This window comes from Megachile rotundata, chromosome 9 (assembly GCF_050947335.1).
Source record: "Megachile rotundata isolate GNS110a chromosome 9, iyMegRotu1, whole genome shotgun sequence".
NCBI lineage: Eukaryota > Metazoa > Arthropoda > Insecta > Hymenoptera > Megachilidae > Megachile > Megachile rotundata.
Window position 1 is genome coordinate 16688055 of NC_134991.1, and position 27682 is coordinate 16715736.

At 37.2% G+C, this 27682-nt stretch overlaps 6 protein-coding genes across 13 annotated transcripts in view; 3 read left to right on the forward strand and 3 right to left on the reverse strand.

The window, feature by feature from the left end:
• Positions 1-95: 95 nt before the first annotated feature.
• ERp60 (disulfide-isomerase A3) lies at positions 96-2726 on the reverse strand. Its single transcript, XM_003707816.3, has 5 exons — positions 2434-2726; positions 1895-2126; positions 1614-1822; positions 1423-1539; positions 96-1311 (listed from the first exon to the last, which is right to left on the reverse strand). The coding sequence occupies exons 1-5, from the start codon at positions 2577-2579 to the stop codon at positions 537-539; spliced, it is 1479 nt and encodes a 492-aa protein (XP_003707864.2). The 5' UTR covers positions 2580-2726; the 3' UTR covers positions 96-536.
• Positions 2727-3026: 300 nt separating this feature from the next.
• On the forward strand, positions 3027-7759 carry Alas (5-aminolevulinate synthase). 2 transcript variants are annotated; one of them, XM_012296196.2, is made up of 6 exons: positions 3027-3499; positions 3590-3881; positions 3962-4151; positions 5719-5776; positions 6017-7302; positions 7374-7759. In XM_012296196.2, the coding sequence occupies exons 3-6, from the start codon at positions 4149-4151 to the stop codon at positions 7629-7631; spliced, it is 1605 nt and encodes a 534-aa protein (XP_012151586.1). In that variant the 5' UTR covers positions 3027-3499; positions 3590-3881; positions 3962-4148; the 3' UTR covers positions 7632-7759. The 2 variants fall into 2 exon arrangements, with proteins under 2 accessions (XP_012151586.1, XP_012151588.1); XM_012296198.2 differs by lacking the exons at positions 3027-3499; positions 3590-3881; positions 3962-4151 and adding an exon at positions 5329-5464.
• LOC100883342 (RNA-binding protein 5) lies at positions 4520-17835 on the reverse strand. 5 transcript variants are annotated; one of them, XM_076535360.1, is made up of 10 exons: positions 17679-17835; positions 16432-17031; positions 16264-16333; positions 15205-15278; positions 14184-14297; positions 13304-14051; positions 13061-13224; positions 8836-12977; positions 8258-8760; positions 4520-5889 (listed from the first exon to the last, which is right to left on the reverse strand). In XM_076535360.1, the coding sequence occupies exons 2-8, from the start codon at positions 17014-17016 to the stop codon at positions 11958-11960; spliced, it is 2775 nt and encodes a 924-aa protein (XP_076391475.1). In that variant the 5' UTR covers positions 17017-17031; positions 17679-17835; the 3' UTR covers positions 4520-5889; positions 8258-8760; positions 8836-11957. The 5 variants fall into 5 exon arrangements, with proteins under 5 accessions (XP_076391475.1, XP_076391474.1, XP_003707866.1 ...); XM_076535359.1 differs by having other exon boundaries at positions 8258-8481; positions 8570-12977; XM_003707818.3 differs by having other exon boundaries at positions 8258-12977; positions 13316-14051.
• Positions 7904-11788, forward strand: LOC100883230 (beta-1,4-galactosyltransferase 4). Its single transcript, XM_003707817.3, has 2 exons — positions 7904-8975; positions 9046-11788. The coding sequence occupies exons 1-2, from the start codon at positions 8178-8180 to the stop codon at positions 9238-9240; spliced, it is 993 nt and encodes a 330-aa protein (XP_003707865.1). The 5' UTR covers positions 7904-8177; the 3' UTR covers positions 9241-11788.
• A 406-nt stretch (positions 17836-18241) lies between the features above and the next one.
• Positions 18242-27682, forward strand: part of LOC100877490 (ELAV-like protein 1) — a 56210-nt gene continuing 46769 nt past the window's right edge. Inside the window, exon 1 of one of the 3 annotated variants that reach the window (XM_076535371.1) lies at positions 18242-18364. The gene's annotated coding sequence lies outside the window, so the exon portion shown is untranslated. Of the gene's footprint in view, positions 18365-18634; positions 18907-19909; positions 20559-27682 lie in introns of those variants that run through there. The other 2 variants (XM_012296176.2, XM_012296177.2) reach the window with 2 other exon arrangements.
• LOC100877376 (cytosolic carboxypeptidase 6) lies at positions 21211-27469 on the reverse strand. Its single transcript, XM_076535382.1, has 7 exons — positions 27101-27469; positions 24860-25224; positions 24115-24551; positions 23842-24045; positions 23426-23649; positions 22778-22973; positions 21211-22563 (listed from the first exon to the last, which is right to left on the reverse strand). Exons 1-7 carry the CDS (start codon positions 27114-27116, stop codon positions 22260-22262), a joined length of 1746 nt encoding a protein of 581 aa, XP_076391497.1. The 5' UTR covers positions 27117-27469; the 3' UTR covers positions 21211-22259.

Consider the following 27682-nt stretch of genomic DNA (forward strand, 5'->3'; position numbering starts at 1 on the left):
GATACGCAAAATGTCAATATTTTCAGAAATATGCATATTAGGATGTGTTTTTAATGTATTATTTCAATAAAAATGATTTGTTACAGGGAAGAAAATTTCATATAAAACAATTTATTATTACTTTTGGTACAAACAAAGCATGAATGCATTGACTTCAATCTAGGATAGTCAATCATGGAAAATGGAATGGAAAATTCAATCTTAACTGTAATTCATTGAATCTGGAAAACATTACCACAATAATTCTAAATCAGTTCTGCATAGTTTACACGATTTACAATATTATAAAGTTACATAATATACTTAGATCACCTTACGCTAGTTATGTTTCACGTTGCTTTCAAATGCTCTGTAAAATAAATGCGCAGCACGCATTACCGACTTTTAATTCTATTTTTAAAATAAAAAAAAAATGTTAAACCTTTTCATTCAGTTCTTACACTTGTAAGTCATACAAGAAATATTTCACTCCAGTTTTTGCCGCTGACTTATATAAAAGATGTGATAAACAATCCTGTATGTATTGATAAAAAAAATTATAATTCATCAGTTCTTGGCTTGGTAGGTTTGCCTTTACGATCGAATCCTTTAAGCTCGTCAGTCGCGTGCTTGGCAATGTACTTGATGAAATCATCGATTGTTCTGCCACCTTCGTATTTAACAGGATTATCCTTGGCATTTTTGGGTGCCCAGTAAAGTGTTGGGAATCCTCGAACTTCGTATGGTGCAGGAACATCGTTAGCCGTCGCATCAAACTTCACGATCTCGACATCTTCGTCCTCTAATTTCTCACCCAATTTGTCATAATCCGGTGCTAATTTCTTACAATGACCACACCACGGGGCATAGAATTCGATCAACGTGTCTTTACCATTATTGGTAACAACTTCATCGAAGTTTCGTGCTACTGCGACCTTAACGGGTCCAGTGTTATCTTTAGGAATAGCTTCAGATTTCAAGTATGGCTCTAAACTACCCGCTTCTAAATCTTTCAAAAATACTTCAAACGCATCGACCGAGAATTCATCTTTCATGACAAATTTCTGATTGTTTGCGTTCCTTGCCAAAATAACAGGCTTATCGCCTTTCACGAAATCGATTCCAAAATCGTTCAGTTCATGTTGGAAGTCGTCTTTGGAAGAAATAGCGAAATTTAAGCTGGGGAAGTCTTTGGCAACTTTGATGATTCTGTTGCGCCAGTAGTTTGTACCCTTGGGATTCTTTACATAATCCACGGCATAGTATGCGACGACTAGTGGATTTTTGAACTCTCCAGCGTTGTCTCGTGTACGAACACCCGCAATACCGAAGCTAAAAGAAAAATTTCATCAGTATTTACTAGGGTTATATAGTCTTAAGGATGTGGGTATCTAAAGATACACCCATGTATTTTGCTTTAATAGTAATTCTTTTAGAACTTACTAGTTCTTGTTGACAAATTCTTGCACTTCACTGATAGAATCATCACCCTCATATTTTACAGTATTTGGTTCAAACTTATTCTGCAACAATTTGGGTCGGTACAAAACAATAGTGTTCCTATAAATAAATAAAGTACATGTTATTTTATGTTTAATATTGTCTTTAAAATATTTTTGTGATAAAACAATTACTTGTATCCTTCCTTGTCCATAAGAGACTTTGAAGTTGTGTGAGCAAATCTAACTTTCTCTTTAAGTTTCTTAGACACAGAATGGAAAGATTTTGACAAAGGTGAATCATCCTTCTCAAAGAAACCCACAACACCAACTTCATCAGACTCTAAGAATGATTTCAGACAATTTTCACCAGTTAATTCTTTGGATGCAGGTCCAACTTGTGCCTACAGCAAATTAAATATCATTATTATCAATATTCAATTGTACAACTTATAAATGATCAAAATCTCAAGTACCTTCATGTATTTAGCAATGCCTGCAGCTTCTCTAGGTCCATTGTAATCGCTAACAAAATCACCTTTGAAAAAGATTTTCAATGTTGGATAACCACTAACAGAATATTTGTTACATGTTTCCTTTCCACTTTCTGTACAGTCTACTTTGGCAAGAGTAATCGGAGGGTCATTGCCCAAAAGTAACTCAGCAGCTTTTGCATATTCTGGTTTCAATCGTTTACAATGACCACACCTGGAAAAATTTTCAAATAATTATATTAATGCTCTTTATAGCATGCTCACTTTAAAAATCTGCCGAGATAACTAGGACCCCCATAATCCCAAGAATGATTAATACAACGGTAGTACAAATAATTGAGACACATTTTCATCTGTTAACGTGTCACAAGCCGGTACGTGGTATCGTCAATACCGGAACTCTACAAACGATTCCACATCATTACTTTCTTTGTTATTATAAAACATTATAAATATTATAGAGAAGAAATATATATATTAACAACTTCAGCAATTCTTTATTATCACAAAAAACTTCTTACCATGGTGCGTAAAACATAACAAGCGTGTTCTCTAGCCGATCTAATTCATGGCTGAAAGTATCGTCCGTAAGCTCCAATACATCTTTTTCTTCGGCTAGGACAGTAACAAATAGCACGAAAAGAAAACTAAAATACTTAGGCAGCATCGTGGATCACGGTGCTTATGACTAAAATTCGAGACCTATTCTTACACCAAAAGAACTGCCTGTCGAAGACGTGGCTCTTACAAGAAGTTAGTCAGGGTAGCCGCGAAGTGCTGTCGTGTCCTGATTGGTTCTCTTCTCGATATGTGTTGGTATATCAATGTGCATGCTACGCACACATGCATATAACGGATAAAAAAAGAGATGCCTACAGGCTGGAAAGTGGCAGGTAACGAAAAGGTGTATTCCGTCAGTTTTTGACTTGGTAGGAGAAACTGGAAGAGAATTTTTAATGGTACTACAGATAAGATTTCTTTATGCGACTTTATCTACAACTCCGACTGGTTTCGAGGCCATCTCGAGTAACTTATACGAACTACGAACTAAAATATTGTATGTACCGCGCTTCTGGAGTACATTTTTAAAATGCGAATAAGTAAATATTCTTTTGTTCGTATTATCTGTTAGACGGAAGAGTGATTCGATTTTATAGTTTAAAAAAAAAGGTGTACGTAACAGGAAATCGTTAGTGCGATAAGTCTCGTTTGAAGTATTTAGTGATATACGTATCGATAAATTATAAAGGTGTTTAGAATTGATAATTTTTGACTCGGGAAAGTACTTTTTATCAACATATATCTGTACATATACGTAGCCATATTGTTCACGAATTCTGAGTAAAAACGATCTTAATCAAAAGAGAACATTGCTTAAGATAATAAGAATATTATTTTTTCCAATGTGTTCCATTTTAGCGTATGAGTAACAATTCAAGTATTTTTAACTAATTATTGGAGGTTATCAAGTTCTCAAGAAGTCCCGATCGAATGATTACATAGATAAGAACAAATCAAAATAAAAGTTTCCTCGTATGATGCTGCATAATTACCTGCAGTAGTCTGAACCATAAAAGCGAAACAAGTGTACGTGTTATATCGGAACCTATTATCAACAAATTTCTGAATTTCCCTGTGTATCTAAATTCTAAAACTTATAATTCTTTCTAATTGTAGTGATATAAGCATTAAATAAAAATAATCGCGTAATAAGAGGTCTGTAAATCAATCGTTCCAAGATGATGAGGAAAACGTGTCGACAGTCAGCTTCTGGGGGAGCCCCGTTTAAATTCAAACGGTAAAAATAATGAGTTCAATAACGCAACAAATCTAGGAAAATGCATTTTCATCGTTGTTCGTGTACTACAAGTATAACAATGTCGCGACTACTTTCACGTATCGTTGAAAAGAAATGGAATATATTTCGTACAACTACGAGCCACGTGGACGAGGCAAGGGAGAGACTGACGTAAGTTACTTATTAAACGCCAAGTGAATTTTAATGTCAATCCTTTCAACAGCAGTGATTGGTTGTTTGTCCGTGTCTAGCGTAGTCATGAGTTTGCAGAAAAAGAAAAAAATAATGTAACCAGCATGGGGCGTCGTTAAATGTTGTATGCAACAAAGAGAATTTTGTCAGTCTTCAAGATACCGTACTGTCGTTTGCAACGAAGCAGAGAAACGCAGAACTGTCTTGTAGGTGGCTAACTCTACTTAAAAAATATTTTCGAGTATTATGGTGAGTGGAAGTTGAAACGATCTTAGGAAGTTAAAATTCTATTAAAAATTTCTTTTAATTAGCTTAACAATATATAAAAGGAGATATTAAAAGAAATTTTAATTCATCTATTGTTTTTCCTTTGAGGAATATCGTTTAAATTGGATTGCTCGATAAGCCTTGCGTGTACAGCGTTCATATTCTACTTTTACGATCGTTCGAACGTTTCCTTGCATGTATCTGATTTGATTAAGTAATCGCGCGGTATTAATGTTTATCAGTGATGATCATGCTACGAGAAATGAATTAATAACAATCGTATAAAATTTTTAATTTTATAGAAATGTTCATAACTTCAATATTAGTGGTGAAAAGAATTCATGTTGTACTTCATTTTTCAGAGTTTATTTTAAATATATCATGTACAATTTTTAAACGGTGTATGCGCACGTACAATAATGGCTTTCTTCAATTAAGAAAGTAACCTCCCACTCCTCCCTAACAATCGGGGATCCAGTTGCCGCGCATTGAATTTTACGAGATCAGTAATAGGCAATTGTGCTCGCGAATTCAAAAAGGTACAATTCACGAGCATACAAGCGGCATTGATGGGCTGTAGTCTGCAGATGTTCTGTTTTTCAGGAGTAGAAAAATAATTCTAGGTTTCCATTTTACTCTTTCTATATGCAAAATTAAAAAAACAAATTAAGGGAGTGACGGAAAACCGCTTTTCCGTACATCGAGGAAAGCTTACGTTATAAGTTATACAATAGTAATAAACAATACTATATTATTGTCTTTGAATGCAAAGCGTTACGGAAATAAATCATATTATTCATGAAACGGCGTGTACGTTCAAGGATTTATAAGCGAATCATTATGTAAGCCATAACTTTGTGATCTTTCCACTTGAAACAAAGTAATTGAATGATCAGCAGTGGTTTCTGCTTGGGAAACAGCTGGTTATTGTTTTATTAATACAGACATTCGAACCACGTGGTGGGGCAAAGCGTATTAAATTACAAAATTATTAATAAGGTACCGCGTTTGACGAAATCGATAATAATTTAAACCAACGTTACTATAATTTCATATACAAAGTCCTCTTGTTATGTATACGATTACAGTTTTGTAACTTTCTTTCATTCCGCATAAGTGCTATGTCATCTTCGGCCTTTTATCATTTAGATAAATGTATATTTTGAGGAAGGTTAATAAACTTATTGATACGATCAACAGTTAGCTGCTTGAATGCGCATGTCAATTTCATAATGATTAATAAGAAAAAGAATTAGGCCAGAAGTGGTGAACGTGAAAGGATCACGTATCTAATTGTAAGTCTGGTAAATGTAAAAAATTCGACCTCTCGAATCGGCACGACTTTTTTACACACATTAATAAACGAACTTCGCGGAGCTTGTGCGTTCAGTCGTGGCCCACCTGTCACAACGAGAGGTTGCTTGCGCTGTTATGTCGTCGTTTATCTCGTGATTCTTCGATTGAATTTGGTTCATTTGGCTATTAGCCACGATACTGCAAGTTGTACTCGGCCTTGATACTTAACAAGTATCTGTTTTTCATATTTCAGTTGGCTCGTCATTGTATTCATTACGTCAACGTGTATCACTCGTCCAGCGCTGTAAAAGGTAAGGAATTTTTGATACTGAAATGTGTTGTCATCATTACACGCCGTTTTACTTTCCTTTCTACTGACTTTACTTTCTAGACTGTTGACCTCAATTTTGTCTCTCAGGCTAGTCTAAAATAAAGCATCAATTTATTGTTATAAAATTTATCTGAATTATGTAACTTTCTTAGTATGTTAAGTGATTCTTGATAATTTGAAAAAAATATTGAACATGACATAATAATCTTTTATATTGCAGGGAAATTAAACAACATGTCCTGCCCATTTTTAACAAGCCTGTCTGCAAATTATATTCGCAACTATGGAGCATCCGTTATAATGAATTATCGGCAGCTTTGTCCAGTAATGTCTCAACTGTTCAGCACAGAGGCTGAAGCGTCTGTTAATCAACAAATTCAAGAACCCATAAATGGTCAATGCCCATTCCTTGCTAAAAAACAAAATGCTGTGAAAGTGGCTAGTCCTATTGTCCAAGAGGATGTTATTAAAGTGACATCGTGTGAACAAAAGGAAGAACCAAGTTTTCCATATGAAGAGTTCTTTCATGAACAAATCATGAAGAAGAAGAAAGATCACTCTTATAGAGTGTTTAAGAAAGTAAATCGCTTAGCAGAAAACTTTCCAACTGCAGTAGAGTATTCGTGGGGGGAGAAACCTATAACTGTTTGGTGCTCTAATGATTATTTAGGAATGTCACGTCACCCAGCAGTGATAGATTCTGTCAGACAAGCATTGGATAAATTTGGTGCTGGGGCTGGAGGAACAAGGAACATATCTGGAAATTCTATGGGTCATGAAATGTTAGAGAAAAGACTTGCCGCTTTGCATCAAAAAGAAGCTGGATTGTTATTCACTTCCTGTTTTGTTGCTAATGATTCCACTTTATATACTTTAGCAAAATTGTTGCCAGGTTGTCATATTTTCTCTGATGCTGGCAATCATGCATCTATGATCCAAGGTATAAGGAACAGTGGAGTACCAAAGTATATATTTAGGCACAATGATGTACAACATCTTGAGGAACTTCTTTCAAAGGTGGATAAAGAAGTACCAAAAATTGTGGCATTTGAAACTGTGCATTCTATGACTGGTGATATATGCCCTTTAGAAGAATTATGCGACGTTGCCCATAAATATGGTGCTTTAACGTTTGTAGACGAAGTTCACGCTGTAGGGTTATACGGATATTCGGGTGCTGGCATCGGAGAAAGAGATTGGGTACTTCATAAAATGGATATTATTTCTGGTACACTGGGAAAAGCTTTCGGCAATGTCGGTGGTTACATTGTTGGTTCGGCTAAACTAATAGATATGATACGAAGTTACGCCGCTGGTTTCATTTTTACAACTTCGTTACCACCGACAGTATTATACGGTGCTTTGACAGCTGTCGAAATTTTAGCTTCGGATGAAGGAAGAACATTAAGGGCTAAACACCAAAAAAATGTAGCATACATGAAGTCTATTTTGACTTCTGCAGGTCTTCCACTAGAACCGTCGCCTTCTCATATTATTCCAATAAAAGTAAATCTCTTTTATTTTATGTTTTTAAAGCATTTTTAATGTCAATGTATTTCATTATAACTGTTTTCCAGATTGGTGATCCACTGTTATGCAGTCAGTTAGCTGATACCTTAATAAGGGAAAAGGGCCACTATGTACAGGCGATAAATTATCCAACTGTTCCGGAAGGGCAAGAAAAGTTACGATTAGCTCCGACTCCGAAACATACTCGGATCATGATGGACACATTTATGAAAGACATTTTAGATGTTTTCCATCATTTAAATATACCAATAAGCGAAAATAAATTAGGGGAAATTCCACGTGTAATTCTAACGAATATGAAATAATGAAGTGCAAAAAGTCTATATTCTACGAATATAATGTATTCGTTCACAAAGATTTATTTTATGTATTAAAAAATCGTTAAAAGTTAACTGATTATATACAGCTTTAAATAAAGCGTTATTAACCGTTATATTACTAGCACTTATTTATCCAATAACACACTGATAATAAACTTTAAAACTCGAATTTAAAATCTTTGATTATGTAATTTGAAACTATAAAAGAATTCCTCTATAGATTGCTTTGAAATATCGCACGGCGATTCATAAGCTACTGCGCATACGTGATTAAACAAGGATACAACACTATAATAAGAGGTATGCACTTTGCGCAGGTGCAAGACGATAGGATTGACAGTATTGTCTGCACTTAACACTTTAGTGCCGTGCGGATATATCTATTCAATTTTAATGTGTAACTTTAAATCATAAATGATATTTCAAACTCCATTAGTCACTCATTATTTTAATAAATGGAATATTTTCAAGTACAAACGTAATTCTACCGTTTTAATGAAATACTGATCGAAATTTGGAACTGAGGTTAGAATGAGGAGCATCGTCAATATTTTGAAAATGTTTGTCGCCTTTTTTTATGATTATGCACGAGGATTGTCGTATACCATTACCATAGTTTTGATTCTGGGTTACTGCTTACACCCAGCTAGATTTGCTTCGCATTATACGTTTATAAAAGCAGAGGATATTTATGATGAAATGGAAAGATCCTATCCGGCTAGAGATAACTCTTGTTCGATCACTGTTAATCCCAGAAGATCTTCATCATTATTGTATCCTGAAGAACAACCACGGGAAGACCCGGTGGCAATGGCACGCCGGTTAGGAATATTACCTGGAGGACAATGGAAACCCCTTAACTGCCATCCTCTTTTTAACGTAGCGATTATTTTGCCATATAGAAATCGCCAAACGCAACTTGCCATTTTCATGAACTATATTCATCCTTTCTTACAATCTCAAAATCTTGATTATAGAATATTTGTAATAGAGCAAAGTCCAATGCGTGAATTTAATCGTGCAAAGCTCTTCAATGTTGGGTACGCAGAAGCAACAAAAGTGAATGACTTTCATTGTTTCATCTTTCAAGATATAGACTTGATACCTCAGAATCCTGATAATATATATGCTTGTACAAAGATGCCTAGGCATATGAGTTCAAGTGTAAATACATTTCGTTATAATTTACCTTACACTGGCTTATTTGGCGGTGCAATTGCATTAACACGTAAACAGTTTGAAAGAGTCAATGGTTTTTCCAATGTTTTTTATGGTTGGGGTGGAGAAGATGATGATTTTTATAGTCGTTTACAATCAAGAGGTTTCCAGGTATGCAAGAAATGAATGGTAAGTTACAGATTTATGATAAATTGGTAATATGTTGTGCATTAAATTCTAGGTCACACGTTTTGGTCCTGATATTGCTCAATATTATATGCTAATACACAAAAAAGAATCTCCTAGCAGTGCTAGATTTGAAAATTTAGAGAACAGTGCTAGAAGATATGATACCGATGGAATTAGTAACCTTGAATATAGGGTTTTGAATCATCAATTAAGGCCACTATATTCTTGGATATTAGCAGATGTGTAGTCATTGTATCTATTTATTTATTATTGTTTACCAATGATGATGGCTGTTTATAGATATTAATTGCAACTTAATGACATTAAAGTCTTAGTTTTTACAGAGAATGGAAATGAAATTTCATAAAAAGACACTTTTGTAACAACTTAGGTGTAATAATAGGGACTTTTATCCATCATGCATAAACGTTCTAGTAGAACAAGAGTATTGCTATCACTTTTTATATACATATATATTGTTTTCATAGTAACATATGTGATTTTAGTTTGTATAAGTTGGTGTAAAACAAAGTATAGATTACTCAATATTTCCTATGATATTGTACATGGTACCTAAGGTATTGCTATGATATGTTAATAGAATAATAAATTATGGATTATTGCAATTGGAGATACATATCTACTGCTAATAAAAATAGCTTGCTATTTATGTATCAATATTTATTATGAGAACAAAATATTTACTAATAATTTTTTCATTGGTCATTACACAATCTATCAGAAATAACAAATAGTTACAAATACATTTCCTAATTATTTTCATGTCCGAAGTAACGCGGTATTCTAGAAAAACCATTTTCTTAAGCAAGCGCGGATTTAATAGTACAAAACTTCTTTACACAAATAGAATATTGTAGTTTGTTCCTCTAGCAATATTGCAACAAATCAAAGTATAAATATGACTGTCAATTTTTTCCTAATGTATTAATAAATTTATTACTTAGTGCTTAATAATATTTTTAAGTATTGCATTTATATGACCTGAAATGAACAAATATATTATTATGATTAGAATATTATGTATTGCTTTAGACATTGAAGACAGTAAAAATACATGATAACAATAAATTACGGAGTTGCAATAAGATTGTGTGATGTTATATGCAAAATGTAGTTGAAGAAATATATTTAGTACAATCTAAACAATTTTTTATTTCATATTACTGTCTCCATTGAGTCAAACACTTTTTAATAGCGGTAAATGTATACATTTTAAGATACGAACAAGCCTTAGGCATCAAACCCTTTTTACATTCTAACAATGGATAATTTGCAAAAATTTTATTGAAAAACTAAACTTGAAGTTCAAATGTCGAATCATCGAAAATATTTCAACTAATGGTATAAGTACAAGTGTCTTGATATAAATGATACAATTATACCAAGAATGCTCGTGTTTTCTTCTAAAAAGAAAATTAAACGATCAAGAAAATTGTATATCATTCAACAAAAATAATATGTAAAATTTACTCCAAGGGTTTAATTTAAAAATATTTTAGAATGTATAACCAATTTACAATTGACATCTTGTATGTACATAGGTAATTTTATTTTAGGAAGGTAAATTATATTTGAATACTCAAATATATAAGTAAAAAATATGTAATATTTTAAATACAACTTCGTTTTAATTCCTATCATTAAAAAGAAAAAGAAATATAAAATAATATATAGAAATTTTGATTTTCCAAAGACGAACGCGATTGTATTGCAGGCAATAAATGCTGCATGTATTTTTATTATGTTTGTTTAACCTATTTATTTATTACATGGGTTTTGCATATGTAATTAAAAAAATAATGACAAGTATACAAATGACTGTAGAAATGTGTATGTATAGCGAAGAATGTGTGATATCCAAAAAATACAGCGTAAATCATAATAAAAAAAAAAAGATTACATACATATGTATGAGTATAAATATAACTATCTTTCTATATATGTATGTATGTGAATCTGTCATAATTACATTATAAAGGAATTATGAAATTTAATGCAAAGTGTTATAATATAATAAACATCATGCAACCAGTGATAAGTTTGATTGCACTAGTTTATAACTAAAGTGTACAAATACATTCTTGTCAATGAAGCATCATGAAATGTCAATGAAACGTAACAAGTTATTTATAAATACATTGTTACAGAAATATTTCATAATGCTTCAATGTATTTTATTTATGAAAAGTACTACATTGTGCACAAACTGTTAAACGAGAACTGCTTAATGTAGTAACTTTTTGTCTCGACTATTTCTATTGGTATGTATTTGCGGTACATTCTTGGGTGTACATTGTACTTTCCTACAAAAAGCAAGTATTAGGATGATTAAACGAACGTATATTGTTCCAAGATTGTATTGTAGAAATAATTTAAAACTGTAAACATTTAAACGTGAGATGTATTAAAATTGAATGGAAAAACACGGTGTAAAATTAAAAATGTTATCAATTCATTAGTCCTAAGAATATCAAACACAATAGTGTCTCACTATACAGTTTTAGACTAGGTTATAGGAGAGGAAAAAATTATGGAAAGAATCATATAAACGGAATTTATTCCATGCAGTGGTTTGATTGTTAAAACGCTACTGTCAGTTGTGTAGTTCATGAATGCTAACTTTTTTAATGCGAGAAGTTACGCTAAAAAAATAAGTCGCCTCTAATATTCGTGGAAGTTCATATGAAAGGGAAGTAACTCAATGAGCCATATAGCGAGACCGTACTGTATTATCAAAATATGTGTAGGAAAAACAATAAAAAATAAAAAAGGTACATATGTTCCCAAGAATGAATTATCACTTCCCAATTACCAGTAATGCAACCAGTATATTATTCAGGAAATACGCATACATACCTATTCGCCTATGGAAAATTGGGTACAAGTACTTATACATATATGTATATATATATATAAAATCTATTTTCAATGATACTCAATATATTATGTATCAGACAGCTCTTGATAACGTGCGTACATCATTTTTTTTACGCAATCCTTATAGGTGTCTCCAGGTAATGCACTGTACGATGACGATTTTGCTCCTAAACCAGCCGTAGGTACTCTCCTTTCCGCTTCAATGATACTTGTTCTGCCTTGGTTCGATTTGCCAAGACCCATTCCTTCGCTCCAACCCATTTTTTGTAACAGTTTATTGCCAACATTGTCCGAGCCAATACCAGCTCTCGTAGGTTCTTCGTACGATACCGATATATCTTCTACCCTGGTTTTCAGGTATTTTTCTTTGAGTTTATTTGGTTGTGGAGGCTCTGGTTCGCCATACTTCGCTCTTCGTTCTTTTGCGCGGTCTCGATATTTGTTGTTTCTTTGCTGCGGGTCGTTTGGGTCTAAACCGCGTACTTGATACCAATTTTCCAAATTTTGTTTGTGAAGATCAGACAACTGCTGATGTCGAAGTAACGCCTCTTTGCTGGGAAACTGTCGTTTACACAATAAACACGCTAATTTGCTCCAATCCGTGTGTTGTCTTTCTTCTTGTTGTACATCTTCGATTTCCTCTTCCGTGTCACTACCGCCACCGTAAGCAGCTACTAAGCCATTATTTCCGCTCTGATCCTCGTCTTCGTGATAAGAATTAGCAAGAGATTTCTTCTCCAATATGGCGTATCCAGCATCCGCAGCCCCGCTTCCAACTCCTTGATTGCCATCACCACCAGCGAATTCTGAATTCCAATTACTTTTTGCATTCTCCTTCTTCTGATTCAACGTTTTCGCCCAACGTTCCATATCTTTTGCTATTTTCTTCGCTACTTTTACTTTATCCTGTTTACTGTCTTTCTTTTTATTTTCATCTTCCTTTGATGTTTCCGCAGCCGTAGCGGGTACCGACGAAGTTGTTGCTTGATTAGTGGCTATGTTCGTTGAATCGGTATTACTAGCGGTGGCAGTTATCGTAGTCCCACTGGACGTGGTTCCTGTTGCCTGTGTTACGGTTGGAGCAGTCTGTATGGATAAGATTTCAAGATGGTTAAATGATTAAGATGCTGTTAACGTTAGCTGATATGAAATGTATAAATTCTAATTACCTTTGCAGGTTGATACGAGAACGACTCAGCGTCCCAATAAAGGAATTGTTGTGTGTGACTATTGTAATAATATTGCGAATTAGGATCGTAATATAATCCTGTGCTTGGATCGTAATAGTAACCCGAGGATTCGTCATAATGATAGGTGCTGACATCTGGTACAGCTATAAGAGATATATTAACGTTTTATGTACAAACTTTTGACAAGATTAAAACAGTTATACTGTCGCATAAGAAACTTACAGTATACTTTACCATCACTACCATGCGCAGGTACTCTTCCACTCGCTAACGCGGTACTAGTTGGTGCCGTAGGCGTTGGCCTGTTCTTCATTTCCTCGGCATCTCCTAACTTCCTAGATGCCTGTAGTTGTTGTATGGCAGATTGCGCTACAGCCGCAGCCGCATTCACTCTATCAGTCTGATTCAAAGACGGCAAAGTGATAGCAGACCCCTGCATTATCTGATTCTGATAGTATTGCGTATAATACTGAAGGTAATGAGCTTTCTGTGCAGGCGTTTTAGCGTATAAGTTGGCACTGTACTCTGCCAATTGAGCAACGTCGTCTAGAGTATACCTTTGCGGTTGGTTGTCATTCGTTTTCCACGTATTGGTATTATTTATTTGGTGAAGTTTACAGTATGTAATTTCAACTTTTCTGCCGTCTACTACTAATCCTTGTTTCGTTAGGGCTGTGTGTAAATACATGGCATCTACCACATTTCCCATCTCCAGATAACAAACACCTCTGGATGTATTTGTTAGCGAATCGCGACCAATACGGATACTACGTATTGGCATGGACGAAAGGTTTTTCATTGCTTGTAAAACCGAATCCTCGGTCGTTAACACGTCTAATCCTCGCAGAAGAACGGTATTCGTGGGGTGAGGGCTGATTTCATCGCTACCTTCTCCACCTTCTTCGCTCTCTGCTCGCGAGGCGGAACATTTAAAGCACGTTTCGCGCCTCTTAAAATTGTGTGCGCCACACTAATGAGAACACAAAGTTATAGTTAGTTTTCTCTACTGTTGAGTAATCGATTCATTTAGAAGTGAAGCTGGCACGAGGCGAGGTACTTATACAAGTATTGGATTTGATGTACTTTAAGTTTAAAATTTTACCTTAACACAATGCCAATCCTGTGTATTTTTTGCTGGTGGCTTATCTACATGGCAATCTTTCGGGATACTGTACTGCATCAATGCACGATATTGGTCCTGCAGCATCAGTACTCCCTGAAACAGAGAATTTCAGTGTTATCCCGTCCAACATCCTCCCAAAGCAGCTGTTTATCCCGTAAACTTCCTTCTTGGTTGACGAAATTATAGTTTTCTACTTCATAGCTTTCCGTCTCGAACGAACAGTAAAGAAAATGTCGTGGGCTTATAAACGTGGGCCATTCCACACGGCTTGCGGACCGACTATATGTACATGCGCGAGAATTTTTATTTTCTTCTCTTTTTTTTATTTTACTTCGATCAAAGAATCGAATCAGTAATGAAAATAAGCAAACGTACAATGACTGCTTGCATATAAAACTTGTACGTGAATAGGAAAAAGAACTGTCGTGCAAAAAATTGTCATTCTTTGAAGAAAAAAACAATAATAACGCTTAATCAATGAATCATTGCATCAGAGAGCAAATTGAAATGGTAGAAAAGCAGTAATCGAAATGATAACGATAACAAAAGCGTTTGTAATAGTACTGTATGTAGCAAATTGTGATTATTATATATGTAAATAAAACTATCATGCCGGATAATAATAAATATGCATTGTACGTAGAAGATAAGACGATTGGAATGACCCTCCTCCGATCTTCATTGTTAGTCCACAAACTTTTATGATAGATAGAGGATAGGTGAAAAGCACGCGGCGCGGCCTTTTTTTTCCCGATATAATAATTCTTTTTTTAATCCAATAGACGGAATTTGCGAGCGAGTTAAGAAAAGTCTGCAAATTATGTGGGGACTCCTAGATAAATAATTAGGTACGGTAGATTGAAGTAGCCTTTAATAGGTGCACAGCCATGGCCATGGGGAAGGCCAAGGGGCTGCGTTACCGTGCCTTGCCGCCACGGGGCGTCGGTGGCACGCGTACAACGCATCGGTTGTCGGGTATCTGGACTGAACTTCTTTCTACCTGTTTCATCTCCATCCACCGTGCGGCCTCCTGAGTCGCGTTAAACTCGACGAATGCAAAACCTCGCGAAGCACCTATACAGAGCAAATACACACATATCCAAAGTTAATCCACGTTTTGCCTGGGTGTCTCTACTCTGAGAGGGCAGGCAATCACAGCACCAACCATTGACAGACTGAGTTTCAAACGAAGTATTTTTCTTCGCTTCGTCGCTTGCTTTCATTTCCATTTGCCTAAAGCTCAGCAGAATGAATTCTACTCGAGTGACAGTCGATTGATATCTATCATACTTTCACGCGAATTTTATTTTACTTCTTTAGTACCTAAATCTCTTGCTCTTCATCCCCCCCGCCCCAATTACCGTGAACGGTTATATAAAATATTCCCAATCCCATCCAATTTATGTTAATTGCTGATATATTAAAAAAAGAAAGAAAAAAGAAACAGGGTCATCAGAATTGGTTGGCAAATTATGTTCCAATTATTTTAAATATATATAAATATTATTTCACCACCCTTCTAGATGAATAACGATGATCTGATTTTCCTCAAAATAATCTTGCTACATAACAACATATGTTCTTCTTATAAACTTACCTTACTCCAAGAATAAAAAATGAATGATTTATGATCAATTTATAGCAATTATGTTCATAATTTTGCATTAATAATTTTGGGGTATGTATGATTGGTACCGACATAATGCTAATACAAATCTTTGTATGGTATAATAAAAAACTGTTTGAAATTGTTAATATGTAAAAACAATTTAAGACAATGGTTATCAATGCTTTTATAAATTCTAATACTATCAACTCAATGCAGAGTAGCTTCTAATATAGTTACTCAAAATTGAGGCAAAATAATTATGTTATATATCTTACATAAATATAATTCAAAATTATTAAAAATTTCAAACAGCTTTTTAAATGATCATTAAAAAAGCAATGATAACTTATGACTACTCAAATCTAATGCAACCTGCTGAGATAAGAAGCACTTTTCTAGTTCGCACATTAGGTTTAGGGGAAGTTAAGTTGCAAAAATAATGATAATTACCTGTATCCTTTTTACGAATTAGCCTGATGTCCTTGGGCATGAGACCACAGTTGAGGATGTCTTGCCGCACCTGTGATACACACATCATAATAATAACAGTGATGCATGCTTGCAAATGCTGGTTCACGAGTGGCCAAATTATGTTGGGCCGCTAAGTTGACAACCTACGTCATTTTCTGTAATGTGCTGTGCAAGCCCACGAATCATTATGGTGTTGTTTGGAGATTGAGATTTGTAGTGGATGCCTTCCATGGACGAACCATAAGTACGTCCATGGTCATGCTCAAAGTCCATGCTTTCTCGACTGTGATCATCATCACGATCCCTGTCTCTTTCTTCCCGTTTTCCTCTACGATCTCTATCTCTATCCCTGTCTCTGTCTCTCCTAGAGCGGTCTCTGTCTCTGTCGCGGTCACGATCCCGATCTCTGTCTCTTTCTACAGAGTCTCTGTCTCTTTGTCTTCCATAACGGTCCTCTCTGTCCCTGTAACTGCGATCTCTGTCGTCTCTACTTCGATCTCTTCTGTCTCTAGAACGGTCCCTTTCACGATCTCTGTCCCTGCCACGATGATTTCTGTATTCTGGACTTCTGTGATCCCTATCACGATGATCATTGTCACGATGCTCAGTATATTCTGGTGATCTGCTACTTCCATATTCATTACGATAGTCATAATCCGAGTTATGTCCTCTTCTTTCAGGCCCATAACCTGGTTCCCATGGATCAATGCTGTTACTGTACATGTTGTCCATTCATTTAAATTATGTCTGAAACAGTTAAAATTTTGTTCATCACAAACTGAAAAAATTAATTCATTAAATATTTTGTAATCTAAAAAGTTATGAGTAATTAATTTAAAATTAGATTAAAGCAACGAAGAAGAGCCATTATTAAATTAACGTTCTACTATATACCCCTATGTAATATATATAAAACGATGTGTCACATGTTGTATATAACAAATCATTTTGAAAAATTAAATAATAATTCTTGAAGACAACTGAAAAATTTTCACTTCACATATGAAATTTTTTAATTTCATCGGAAACGTAAGATCTCGATTTAAAATCCGTATTTTCGACGGAAGAACAATGCATCTTACATGAATGCATAAAACTAATGACAGATAGTTTGATACTTCTAGAATATAATCCAGCAATTAAAAAACGCGATAACAAATATTCGATTGATCTTATTAGCGCAAGAAAGGATTAAGTGATAGAATATTAAGTAAAAAGTGTGAACAGTGCAATGCAAGATTGAATATGGAATCCTGATCCGCTAAAGTGAACGAAACATCGTGGCATTGATTAATAATTACCCACTACTATTAATGTTTTCAAACTACACCAAATTTCTAGTAAAATGATCCGTGTTTTGTTCCAAATTTTCTTCGTTCGTAATTATTACTCACTTTACTTGTTACTTGCAAAATCGGGCAAGAAATAGCGTGATGCGCACAATGGCGTGGTTGCACCTCTTGTTCCTCAAAGTACAATATGGCGATCTCTCTGCAGGACGGATTCATTAGATACGTGGTTCGCAAACGCATAATCTATCCAGAAATATTTCTCAGATGGCGCTTCAACAAGTTATAAGTCGTTATAAGTTTTGACACTACATGTGTATGTCAAATTTTCGTCTAAATATCTCAATTCCATTTTGTTGTTATATAAATAATTTCTATTTTATTAATTTTTTCGTTATAGAAACAAAATTAATTCTTTCAATTATAACGGCAATTAAGAAAATACTGTTTACTAAAGAATTGCATAACATCTTTCCCACCTTGAATTATATGGTACTATATTTAATAAGTTATAATTAATTTTACAATGATAATAATATCGCATAAAAATTTGAATTTTACGAAATGAAAATCTTTAAAAAAAGATCACAAGGTGGCAGCACCATGTCAACTCGATTTTCCCGCGTTGCAAGGTTAAAATTAAAACAGTTGCAGTGTATAACAAGTTGTTACGTGAGATAAAAGAAATCCAGATTTTTAGTTATTCTTGTTCTTTTTTCTGTTTTAATGAAAAGTGCATAATGTGGTGACAAGCAAGTAGTTTATATATTTTTCTCTACTTTTTCTTTTTGGTATGTATCGTTTCTTTTATTGCGATTCGCACATAATATACCGATGATTCATCGTATGTCGTAGAAATTAATATTCTATAAGTATATAGTAATTCATATTTCATCCTAATAATAAAAAACATCATTGTAATATCGTATCAAAGACGGTGTCAAAAAAATGACTGACAGCAAATAATTCATTGCCAGTAACATTTCATTGTTTACAAGTCCAATTGTTTGAAAGTTTCAACTATTATTATTGTCGAATGTCCACAGTAATATATATCAATTATATTTATTTAATTTAATTGCAAGTGTTACGTGTAATTATAATTGATACGACACTCGAAATGCGAATGACTTTCTGCGATATAACCTCAAATTCCATGTTAAAAGCTATATCCGTCAATGGTGATGTCTATCGATAAAACATACTGGAACTAATCGTAATTATAGGCAGTTAAACAATTAAGTGTTAAAGTTGTCATATATGGTGGCATGATATATATACCGTATCTACGACGTGCCTAAACCGAAATGCATCACAAAGCTGCATTTGTAAAGTAAGTAAAATACAAACTTTTATTCGTAAAAAATCTTCGAAGTTTCAAATATATTTTGTTTCCATCTAAACATTTATTCTTTAAATTTATTCGTGTAATTTTCACACGAATATATTTCGTAATGTGTGCATGCATGCCGAGTGTGTAAATTGAGGTCTATTTACACATATATCGTGTTTATTCGGATCGCAGGATCGCGTTCAATTTTGGTGTTATTCAATTTCATACACGGTAGTCGGTGGTCGCTGCACACAATATCTACTTGTATGTATTAAAATCGAATAAAGAACTATCGTTTTAATAATAATAATTCGAGTCCTAATAATAGTGTTGATGTTCCGCACTTGCATTAATATGTGGTATTCCACATCTTACATCTGTCACGTTTTATAGGGAGTGTCAGTTCATACTTCGAAGAGTAGGCCAGATCCACCCTGATTCTTACCTAGCTACGCGAATGCGTATGAACTAATGTTTTTGCTCGTTTAACTTAAACGCACTCGTAGAGGTCGCCAGTTTTACCTAAGAATGTGTTAGCGAGTGAAAGAGCACGATAAACAGCGCGACAAGGTAGAAGGACACGAATTGAAATAACAGAAGCAGCGTAGCGAAGAAGAAAAGGAAAAATGATAAGGACAGGAAATTGACGAACGAAAACAGAGATGGGAACTGTAAGAGGAGGAAAAATAATGAAAGAAAGAAAATGATAATAGGGAAGAGTACGGGAGAAACGAAGGGAGAGGTAGAGAAATGCAAATTGCGAGGGGGGATGCAAACGAGCGTAAGCGCGAGAGAAATAGAAAGGGATGAAAATAGGGGTTTTCTGCGCAAGTGGTTCGCGCAGACGGCTCGTCTATATACTTGGTTCAACGACCACCGCCCTAGTATCATCCTACCCCGTAGTACCGGGGCGGTTGGTGCGATACTAGCAAGGCGAGAGGGATGAAACGGGTCTTGGGGATCGAGTGGGTGGGTTGGTTGGGGAGGCAGAGGGTGCTGGCCTGGGTGTACGAGCTTAAGAGGGGGAAGAGACGAGGCGGTGTTGAGCCGAACGACCTACGGACCAGTTCCGTCTCGAGTCCAGGAGTAGAAGAGCTACTGGCCGCTTGTCTGCTCCCTTCTTTCGCTATAGTTTCATTTCTTTCCGTTTTAGTTCATTCTTCAGTTCCGATTGATTGACACGTATTTACACATACATGTAAACACACATACACATACACGTATTCATACTCACGAACATATATGTACTAATATACAAAATCGTCAGGCGACACACCTATATAACCGTGTGGTATATACACGCTACCTCACAGCCTCACATACATACACACACACACGATTACACGCGTAAGAAGCGCGCGCGATCGAGCGCGTACATTAGACGTATCTTTGAGTATCTGGTCCACGCACAGAGGGAATATCGTATGGTGTCGCGAATATAATCGTACGTTTTGTGTCTGCTGCGTTCCCGTTTGTCGTATATGTTCGATGCACGGACACACCCGCGGTTAAGCGTCCTTAGGCTCGTCTCTGACCAGGTGTGTCAGGCCGCGTAATACCTGGCGTCTTCTGTCCATCCCGGTGCGCGTGCAACAAGCCCCCCACACACTCGGGTCGATTGAGTTTTAAGAAACCGTAATTGTCGCATTCAGGTACGTGGACATTTCTATTATGTGATGGCCGAAGTTAAGTCGTTCAACACGTTCGATCCCAGGGTAACAGGTGCAGAGGTCGCCGCCTCGGTGGTATGTGTAATATTACACGGTTAGACCTGAAAATGTTAACCCAGGAATTCGAAGTGTTGGAAGGTTTAAGGTCAGCCCAAGGGAGGGTCAGCTTGTGTCCACTTAAAAGAAAATATTAGAAAACAAAATTCGTACCCTTTTAAAAAATAGAAATGAATGATACATGACACGGATCATTTTATTACTTTTATCTTTTGTTTTGATTATTCCTTTTTTCAGAGCGTGCATATTTAATAAGAATTGAAATTATTTTGAAAAATTCAATTTTAAAGCTTCATGGATATTTTTTGACCCTCTCTTTTCTTCTTTGAATGATTTAAGAAAAGTTTGGTTTATTAATGGCAGGTTAATAGATAGCACTCCCGAACAAGATCGATTCACTCCATTCTGATCAGTGTATGTCAATACATAAATAAAACGGTATATGGCAAGATCTAAATATAAATTTAAACGATAAACAGAATTTCTGTCTCGTTCGAGGGTCTTTTGTTTATTTAGTCGTTGTGTGGAATAAATAAGTTAAAGTATAAAATGTTTATATTTATTTGAAGGCGTCGTTCACAATGAAATGATTAATAATTACCAAGAAATTATGCATGCATTGTATTTATTTCGTTTTTCCAATAACAATTAATGTCTTCGTTTTGTTATTAACATCGCCGTCAAAACATGTAACCGAGAAGTTTAAAGGGGTTGTATTTTAACGGAAGTTCAAGAAGAAAATTGCGTGTGCACGCGAATAAAGTAGCGTTAACAACCTTATAAATCAACCCTTTATGATTCGATATGGCGCGTTCGAATCAGTGAGTCGCGTCGTTGGCATTAACCAGGCTTGGGCATACCACTCGATGCATCAATTTGACCCGAGTCAAGCTTTCTCGCGAACCGTGTAAAGAAACTTCCCTGCGAAACCGATACCGCCTTTGCCGTATCGCGTTTAAATTACATGCTTATGTTACCTCGTTATCCTTCCTTTCTTCGATCAACCGGCCGATCAATTTTTCAACGATCGCTACTCTCGTTTAGACGATGAATTTTAAGTGTCAGACGAGTGTATATGATGCTTTGTTAATGGTAGACAATCTTTCATCGAGTGGTCTTTCATTTGAAAAGTTATAATTTACGTGAAAATTACTCGCCATGTAATCACACTTTAGAGTTGATTTTCATGTAGTTGGGTTAATTGTGACTCTGATTTCTGAGATGACATGATTTTTTATTTTTCCGTACATACTAAGTTAAAGATGACACTGTCTGAACTTTAAGCCAAATAGGAGGAACCTTTCAATTTGACATATTAATCGACAAGTTTGCTTAAAAACAGCAAAAATGATCAATACAATTATGAGTTTACGAACTGCACATATACAGTGTTAACTTTGAGCGTTTTCAATAAATTGCATAGGGGAAGAAACGCGAAGGTCGCGAATGTAGTCAGTCTAGTATTAGTAAGATATTGGTGAAAATTCGATAACTGGTAGAAGCCACAAGTCGTTCGAAAGCAAAGCAGGCCAGTCGAATTCGATAGAAAGAGCTCGAAGGTTTTGTTGAAAAGCATTTCACCCGTCGATTGCTTCCGATGGGATGACGTCCAAGTCGAGACGATCGCTATCTTCTCGGCTTAGCGGCTTTTCGAGCGACCTTTGCTCTGTTCTTGCTGGTAGCCAGCTCCAAACCGCCCCTCGTCAGCTGATTGAAATCGATAATGGTGAGCCTCGGCTCGGCTGGATGTCTCGACAGGGGCTGCACCCTGACGACCGGTGCCCCGGGGCTCCGGAACCTGTAGCTCCGGTTCCTGCACCCGCCGACGCCCGTTCCACTTCCACTTCCGGTCCCAAGCTGGCTCATCCGCGTGCCGCTCATCGATCGACAACCACCGCTCGCGGGTATCTCTGTCTCCTCTTGGAAATACCTGTCGATCAGCGACGGCATTCAAACGTGTTTCGATATCGTTTATTCCGACAATTTATCGCGATCGAATAATCGAAAATTAGCCATTGTGACCTTACTACCGAGCTGCATCCGACTCAGCTTTCATTTAAGTTACTTTAGAACGCGAATAACCTTTAGTTATTTGATACCGATAAACTTGACACTGATTCGCAACAACAGAGTAGTAGAATTACTCGTGAATGCTGGCGAGATGTATAGGAGCCGGAGTTCTGGACGTTTTCGCTCTCGGTTCTCTAAGAACCCGATACCTTGGCCGAGATTGACGCGTTCGTTTGGTGGAAGGTTGATCGGGAAGACCAGCAGGGATGATGCCCATTAGTTTGTAGTATTCTAAGAAAACTCGAGCTAGACTGCGGCCTACTCTGTAATCTGTGATTCAATTCGTTAGTCAAGATCTTTGATTCAGTAATTCTGAAATGGAAGCTGGTAGCAATTAGAGAGATAGAACTTGAATCGAGTTCAGCGTTTTTGCTATTGACAATCAGCGGAGTAGAATGTTTGTTCCTATTCATTTTAGCAAGAGCAACGTGCTTAAAGCGGATTGGATTAACGAGCCGGATTAACGGCACCGTAATTTGGAACAGTCGAGTGTCTTCAGACGGATCGTCTTTCCGGTGATTAATTATCTCTGCCGAGATTGCCGTAGCTTAAACTTTGTTAATTACCAAGTTTTGACTGGATTCGCGCAGTAATTATATTTGATATATGAATACCTAAATGAAATATGCGACAACTGTGCAATCTATAGTGATTTAACGCGTGGCAATTTATGTTGGTAATTTAGTTATTCGGACTTAGCAGTGACAGCTAGAAAAGGATACATCCTTCTTCGGTGTAGGGGAATATTCCGGTCGTCGCTTTTCTATTGTACCCGTACATCGATACCTCGATGCTGTAACAATTCACGTGTTCTTTCAGAATGGAGCACAGATAACGACGGGCGGTCCCAGCCTTGTGCGGATCCTGATTGTACATCGTATGTCCCATTTCATAACCTTCGGCGTGTTGCGCCAACAACTTTGGCAGAACGATATGCCTCTCGTACCTGAGAGGCTGGCAGCCATTCATTAGATACTGTCTCTTTAACGTCCAAATGATTGTATTTTGTTCCAAAACGCGATATCACAGTCGAAACATCAAAGGAATGCGAAAGGGGTTGTGGAATTTTCATCTAGATTCTAATAATAATCATCTAGTTCGACATCCTTAAAAAGAGGAAAGCAACGATTGAAGGTACCTGTACACATCGTCATACGTGTTCCCATAAACGAAGATCCCGGTGGCGTTTGTATGAGCATGTAGGTCCAATACGCAGTCCAAAGGAGTACGAGTGCTCCTATCGAGGTTCTTCAGTATCGGTTTGATCGCCACTAGAGCAGGATGAATCCAGTCAGAGATTTTGTTCCAGGAACGGTTTAGATCAGCGCCTAGCGCCGTGGATCTTGAACATAGTCGCATCTTTTAGTTAGTTTAACAAGTTTCACGCGCAGGATACTCTCTAGTTATTTACCTATAATTACCGAGAAATACGCCGTCGGGATTCAGCATCGGTACCACTTTGAAGACGACGTAGTTTCTGAGGACTTGAGCAATGGGATGGGAACTAACCAGAAAGTCCATTAGACCTTGGCAAACAAAGGAAGACGGTGATTCTCCCGGATGGATTCTGGCGAGAACGACTACGACTCTTCTGGAACGCTCTCGAGTATCGTCCAGGTTCGAGCTTATCGTGATCAGTTCGATTTTCCTCTTTTGAATAGACGTGGCTAGAGTCTCTCTCTTCGTGTACATTAGTCTGGTGCAGAGGTTGTCCAGGTGTGCCAGGTATCGGCTGTACGAGTATGGATACGATAGAGCAAACTGGTACACGTCCTCCTCGCGGTCGAAGGAGAAGGCGAAGCTGAGGACGTAGTGATTTTGGTGCTGAATAGACTTGTAATAGAACACCTGGAGACATATTACTTGCTTTGAAGAAAGAATCAGAAGGTAGCAATATAAGAAGTTTACAGCGAAGCAAACAGTTTTAAAAGTCTTCCAATAAACTCTGATATAGTCGACTACTTTGTCCGCTACATAGTTAAGTCACTGTTATCCCTGTTTCCACTTTAGATTTTTATCCCTCTTAGCTTGACCATGGATCTACAGCTATGTCAAGTGGTTCAGGCCTTTAAGCAAACTTTACGAACACTTAGCAATTTCGGAGGTCCTAGACCACTTTGAGCAACCGATAAAGGAAGACTTCACAACTAGCTTACTTGGTCCCTTGGAATCCTTTGCCACTTAGGTTTGCTGCTGCTCTTGACCAACGGCGTCATCCCACTTCGAAACAGATTAGCACTTCTCGATATGTTGACGATGTTGAATACGACACGTTGCTCGGCCTTCACATTGTCCACCGTGAAATTGAACCATAGACGAAGACGTGGGTTGCAGGTGTCCGGCCGGATGAACAGATCGTATTCGAACTCCGAGATAAGGTCCACCCTACCCAGGTTGCCTGTCTCGAAGGAGGCGTCAAAACAGATGTGTCCTTTCTTTGCTTTCCCGCTGTGACCAGGTGGCCGCATTATCATCTTGTTCACGTTGCCCAGACCACCCTCTGCATCGCTATCTTCACTGTCTGCAACGATGATTTTGATACGATAATTGCGTTAATTTACTGCGGGGTTACGCGTCAGATTATCGTGTATTGGATCACCACGCGATGAATCATAACGCGTTGGATTACCATGCGTTGGATCACTACGCATTGGTTTAACACGCGAACTACCGGATCACTACGCAATGGATCATCACACGTTCGATAATTTAGGCAAAGTATAACAACAAACCGGCTCTCTGATAAAGACTAGTGTGTTCCAGAGGGTCACGGCCCTCTCCCATAGTGATCGCAGGAGTGGCAACAGCAGTGATCCACCGTGTAGAAGACACGAGACCGAACTGACTTGATTCTCGCCGAGTTCTATCACGTTGGCTGTTACCACTTACGTGCTAAAGCTGCAACACCGATGGTTGGATCAGCACGTTACGGCTAATTCTCGTGTCGGATAGCTCTTCGTGCGAGCTATCTCGGCTGGTTCGTGCATTTGCGTGGTTGAATCTAGTCAGAAATCGAGTTGACGAGAAATCGCGTGGCAGCCACGCGTCAAAGGTCTTACTGGCTTAACAGATCGGTCATGTTTCAAATGGTCAAAGTCACTTGTCACGAGAGAGAAACGGAAGATTCATTTTTATTAAATCTTTAACAACTTTATGATTTGTCTCGAAGATATAGGTCTATCAATGCCGTCCTAGTCGTAGAAAGAGAAACGATAGCAATCCAAGCTAAAAAGATGGTTTAACAGCGATATGCACTTGGAAATGATTTTCTAAGTTGATATCTTTACCGGGTAGTTTTACTTCCCGTAATCTCTTGCGATCACGTGGGAACGTGGCCAGAGCTGTTGCTTCTGGTCACGAAACCAATTATTAGAAGTTTGGTTAGAAGTTGAATAGGGTTGGTTTTAAATGCTTTACACCTACACTTTCCGAATGTTAATCATTTCGATTACACTGTACAATTGCAGACAGATTTGTTAGCACAGAAAGTTTCATCGCGCTGTTCAACCCCTCATCAAGAAAGAACGAGCGCAAAACAGAACGGTACACGTCACGTTTTCCACGAACGAAGTCACGTTGTGGTACCTAGAATCCACGTTCTGGTTTTCTGTTTTTCATATTACATGCAAGAAGCGTAGACTTCCACGGATAAATCTAAACCATACCAGCACAGAGCCTACTTCCATTTCTACATATATCCATCGGTAAATGACGTATCCGAAAGTGGTACGTCTATAACCAGCGACGAACACGTCAAAGGAGGGATTAGAGACAGTCGTCAACCTATAGTTGTTTTACGTCAAGATTACGCAACTCTATTATCAATGATTCACTTGATAGAGGACAACAGCAGCAACGGGTTATACCGTCGCGTGAACCTTGTGTTGTCAGTCAATGCTAGTGACCGACAGTGACTCGTTTTCATATAGGGTGTCCTATCACGATGTGCCATTTAAAAGAAAATTATGTCTCTGATGCCACTTGTACACTATCTCTGTGCCTTCTTTTGGCTCTCTAAGTCCTAGGTTCTTTCTAGGCTTCGAGGACCTAAGCTTCCTTGGATCCTAGACTCTACATTCTCTTCATCTCCAAGCTCTTCCTAGTCTCTAAATCTTCAGTAGTCAATTTAACAGATCAATATGTCTAGCATCAGCGGAAGAACAGTTAAAATGTCAGAGTGTGTACAATGCGGCGAATCACCGCAATGATTCCTCGCGTGACTTTCCGAAAGGATCCGATCGACTTGACGGATCACTGAAGATTCATCGGAAACAGGGTGAAGGCACGTTTGTGAGTGTAGGCGTGATATCACGTACATCGTGGCACTTGTTACGTGCTTCCAGTCACGAACAGGTTCGTTACGAACTCTCGAAGACGGATCGAACGTGTATACTTACCACTCTCGTCGGACATATCGAGAACGGCGCGACTTTGTCCTGGCCTGGTCCACGCGAGGTCGAAACTTCGGACGTGCACTGGACGACACTGACTCGCATCAGTTCACGTTGGTTTCCCTTGGTTTGTTGAATCGATACGCGTCGCAGAGACGCTTCTTTTCGTTTTGCTTCCATCTACGCCGCTTCCTCGGTCTCGCGTGTCCCTGTTCGGTAGTTATATCACTCTCGGGAAAGTTCATAGCACCGTTACGGTGGCCAACGAGCTTTGGCTTACAGTACACGCTGCTTCACAAATAATGATCGATGGCAATGATTATTTATAAAGTAGAAGAATTCTGATAGATCTGCTAGTTTCCTCCGAAATCGTAAATGATCACACACTGCTCTCTTGGCACTTGTTAACTTTAGCTGTTCTAGTTAGAAACTGTGGAGTTACCAACAGATTTGTCACACTTAGTCCAAGTGCAATCGTATGTCCTCTCACCCTGTCAGATGGGAACTTTCGCATCTTGACTGGAAACTTTAGTCGTGTCAAGAAATTTGCTACATCAAGACCAGGTCAAGTCTTTTATTTGATGGTCG